The 4,843-nt window shown below is 22.0% G+C and overlaps 1 protein-coding gene across 1 annotated transcript; it reads left to right on the plus strand.

Annotated features, from left to right (window-relative positions):
• Positions 1 to 1,091: 1,091 nt before the first annotated feature.
• Positions 1,092 to 1,526, plus strand: PCYB_002040 (hypothetical protein; the record flags this gene model as incomplete). The annotated part of the gene is made up of 2 exons (XM_004227625.1): positions 1,092 to 1,333; positions 1,373 to 1,526. 2 exons carry the CDS (start codon positions 1,092 to 1,094, stop codon positions 1,524 to 1,526), a joined length of 396 nt encoding a protein of 131 aa, XP_004227673.1.
• Positions 1,527 to 4,843: the final 3,317 nt, after the last annotated feature.

Here is a 4,843-nt window from a genome sequence, read left to right on the forward strand (position 1 = left end):
TTATTTGATGATGTAGAAAATTTATGTATAAAGCACTTATAATTATTACAATTTTTTGTAAAAAATTTTACATATAACGAAAATTATATGATATATGAAATAAATATGTCCATTCCAACAACATTTCTATGTAATTCTTTTACATGTAGTGTATAATACGCTTTTATAATTAAAAAAATGGAACATATAATGTAATATAAATAGTTCACTTAATATGAATTGAATATAATGACTTCAGCGAAAAATGTTTAAAATAAAAGACAAACTGTCAACTTAATAATAAAACATATGATAATTACTCTTTATACGTGTACATATTTTAAAACGTATATATTTTTTTTCAAGCTTATAATAATTCTATAATTAGAGCATTTACCTAATGTTGCTTGGTAATGTAATAGCATATTTTCATAGTTATAGAGCTATTTTTCATTTTATATTTTTGTATATTTTATGTTAATTTATAGCGCATAAATATGTGTTAAAGATAGAAAAGCATATAAATAAAAAAAAAATTTTTAATTGAAACATAGAAAAATTTTTAATTTAGATTAGAACAAAAGTTTATATATCTTCTAATTTTTTGTTATAATTTTTCATATATATAAATGCAGAATGTCTTGCTGTGATGCTTAACGTATCATGGATTTATCCTTTAGTCCAGAAATAAATGAATGGAAACGCAAGATAATTTATAATTTCTTTTTTATGAAATAAATATTTATAACCATTAATTAAATATTATCGTATTTCCGAAAGATAAAATAAATTGCTTCTGTCCATGAGATGTGTGTATATTTATATGTTCTTTTTATTTATTTTTAGTATCCATTTTTGAAACAAATATGGAATTTGTTTGAGGATTTTTCTAATGAATTAATTGATGATGAAGAAAATGAATTATATGTTGTATGCGATGATATTGCAGCCGATTACCCTGAAAAAAAAAACGAATACAAAGAATTTTGCAAGATCCTTATACAAAATTTAGACAGAGCTCCTTTAAGTAAAAATGAATCCGAATCTGAAACCGAAGCTGAACACCCCAAAGACTATATTAATCATAATACACGATGTACCAATTTAAACATATGGCTTTATTATTACACAAAAAACATCATGTTCCAGACGACTTTATTAAGAAAGTTTTTAGTGCAATGGATGGTCTAGTCACACCATGGGGTAATAACATTAAATATACTAAATGTTATTACGAACCATATAGTGATGTTTATGCAGAATCAGATGATCTAATAAAATTATTAACTTTTGTGGATAATGATGTTGTTATTCAAAGTATATTAATGAGTAAACCTTCAAGTGTACATGATTCGTGTGTTAAATAAATTAATGAATGTGCTACAATATATAGAAAATTGAAAACAAGACATTGTAATGTTACTAAATCTGAAGATATAAAATACATTAATCTTTGTCAAGATTTAGAAACTTTTGAAAAATCTTATGCATCATTATATAAAATCCTATTATTAAGGGAAAAAATATCACCCTTGGATTCCCTTTAATTGGAAGGTGGAGCTGCAGAATCACAAATATGCGATGTACAAGTATCTAAAAACGAATACACAGTTTTTTTGAGTAGTCCACTGAAAATCTAAAATAACAACAACCGTCACAACAGGTGTAGGAGTATGTGGTTTTTTAGGAATTTTGTATAAGGTTAATACGAATTATTATATTTATAGTAATAGTACATATCTCATTTTTTTCATAAAAAATGATAGCGATGAAAGAGTTGCATGTGCATGTATGTAATCTTTCCCTTTTTCATTAGTTCACTCCAGCTCGAGGTTGGTTTAGTGCTCGAAATAGGCGACGAAAGCTAGTATTCTTTTAGATGATAGACAAATTGAAATGCTTTATTATAGCCCCGATTCATGGAATATGGAGTCCGATAACACGGGATATAACATAGACTACCATTCTACGGATTACTAATTTGAATAAAAAAATTGATAACAACTTCTTGGCATAATTATTACTAAGCACCCCATAGATGAACTACTATATAATTCATTATCAAAATAAACACACAAAAAAAACATGATTCACCTGTAATTTATAAATAAACTAAATACTATAAAATAAAGAATGAGTTATATACGGAGTAGTAATATTTTGAAAATAACATAATATAAAAAACCATTAAAAATAAGACACATACTATAAGTAACATAGTTAATGTGGGAAAAATATATTAAATCTTATAAATGAAGACTGTATTATTTATATTTGTATTTCCTTACAATATAGTAATAACACCAACAATGCTGATGCTTATAATGTTAATTGTATAAATATTAATATTAAATAGTGATAAATTTACTAATTACCTTGTGTAAAAAAATTCCATAAATTCGAATTAACACTAATTTATTATTTTCAATCCATTTAAAGTTATATATTTTTTTTTTATTAATCATTTTTTTTAACTTAAATTTTTTTTTTTTCTGTTAAATTATATTAATACATTTGCGTAATCAAAATTTTTAAGCTTATATCTATACTTTTTTTACCGATATAACGTAAAAAAGAAAAATTTTGTATAATTGAAATAAATATAATTTTAAATAAAATATGTTTAATGTATAAATTTGTGAATCGAACGCAGTACTTAAATTTTATGTTTTTTAGAAATGTATAATATATTCTGATTCATTTTATTGTTTTTAGTAAGATGATTAACTTATATGTTTTTTTTTTTCAAGAATTATAACTTGTGTTATTAAATGTGTCAATAATATTTATTTATAAAGACGTCATATGTTATTTAGTTCAAGCCTTTTCTTTTTTGAATTAATCATTAATAAAGAATTTAATTAATATTTTAATTTTTACACCTTACACAATTTAATTATTTTTTATTACACAAATGAAGTAGAATATAAGTGGTTCATTAACTAAATATTCTAACAAATTATTATTGTATTGATACAATGATTTTAAACGTTAGACAAGCATTATTACCTAATGTTCCTTGTTACACCAAATGTTTGAATGAAAATTTACAGAAAATCAAATTTTCGCTTCATACAAATTAAATAATCTTCTTTGAATAAACAACCGAACAAAACAATATGTTATTAAAATTTTAAACGAGATATACTTATGAAATAAATGAATACACAGATTATATAATAAGTGTAACGTTAAAAGATTCTATTATTAGTAGGAACGAAGACTTTATAATCTTGAACATGAATTATTGTGATATAAGCATTTCGTAAAACTAAAATATAAACAAAAAACTAAAACATTTTAGTTATATTATATGTGATAAATCAAAATGATACTACAACTCACTACCCGTATCAATAGAATGAGTTCTATTTAACGATCGCACTGGAAAAATCATTTGTTCTATAAAGCATATTTTTTGATAAACAAAATAGCTTTCAAAATGTCTACTTTAAAAACATACATAATAATAATAATACCTTTATTTATTTAATTTTATTCTTGTCCTAAAAATTAAATAAATGTATAATTAATATATGTATCCTTATGTACTTAAAAAAAAAAATCTAAGCAAAAAATTACATAAATTCTACACCAAAAAAAAGTAAAAAAAATGAATATAATACTATCTAAAATATCAGTGAACCAAAAGATGATATTTGAAAAGCACTAAAATTCAGTATTCCTGTAAATATCATTATTATCATAGATTTTTTATACAATAAATATAATCATATTTATTTTTCCCTAAGAACAATATATTTTTTTTTTTTTATGTCTTATTATGTAAAAATCCTTAATAAAGCAAAAACACATATATATTTACACAAACAGTAAGAATAATTTTATATTTTTTTTGGTGTAAAATGTTTTTCTTAGTACAATTAATATTGGTGAATAAACATATTAATTAAATTAATTTGTTCTTCAATACCTAAGAAATATATGATGTCCCATAATTTTCTATTGCAATCATTTCTCTATAATAAATGTTAGAAAAAAAAAAAAAAATTCCAGTGTATAATATTGATACTGTAATGAATGATTATGCAGAATCATTGAATAATAAACTAAGAAACAAAAGAATCCGTCAATATTATCACAATAAATGATCATCGTATTTACATATTAAAATACCCCCCTTTTGTATAGATACAAATATGTTTATAACTGTAAAATGCAGCTTGTCTCCATAATTTGTTTTAATATGAAAAGGAAACAATGTTCTTAAAAAAATATATATTTACTATTTTTTTGTATTTCGTTTTTACTAAAATATAAAATATTTTTTTTATTCTAATATTTTTCTCTTTTAGATTAGTTATTAAATTGATGGTTTTTTTTTTTTATACTCACGCCTTAATTTTGTACAATTATTAGCTAGACTATTTTTTTCGTCCTTTTTGGTGATTTCATATTTATTATTATTTCCTGAAATGTATTTTTCACATTCTTGTTTTTTAGTATATAGTGATATAAAAAATTATAGTTAAAAATGACATGCTAAAAAAATATTATTTGCCATGCTACTAATACATACGATTCATATTTTACAAATATGCATTATTGCATATTTGTAAAATTGTAAAAAAAATTTTCTCATATGTATGAAGCTATATAAACATTTGTCTTAAGTTTGTATACATTTATCAATGTGCGATGTAAAAATGTACATTTTTTTGGAATTTTCCACAAACTATTGAAATTTTTATAAAATGTAAATTACAATATGCACAAAATATTTATACATTTTAAATAATGTTTAGACATGAATTTTTCTTTTATTTTATATATTACACAAACCTTTTCTTGATAAATAACTATAATCTTTGTGTAACATTATCTATTTGATAATTACAATGAA

This window comes from Plasmodium cynomolgi (genome assembly GCF_000321355.1).
Source record: "Plasmodium cynomolgi strain B DNA, scaffold: 0071, whole genome shotgun sequence".
Lineage (NCBI taxonomy): Eukaryota > Apicomplexa > Aconoidasida > Haemosporida > Plasmodiidae > Plasmodium > Plasmodium cynomolgi.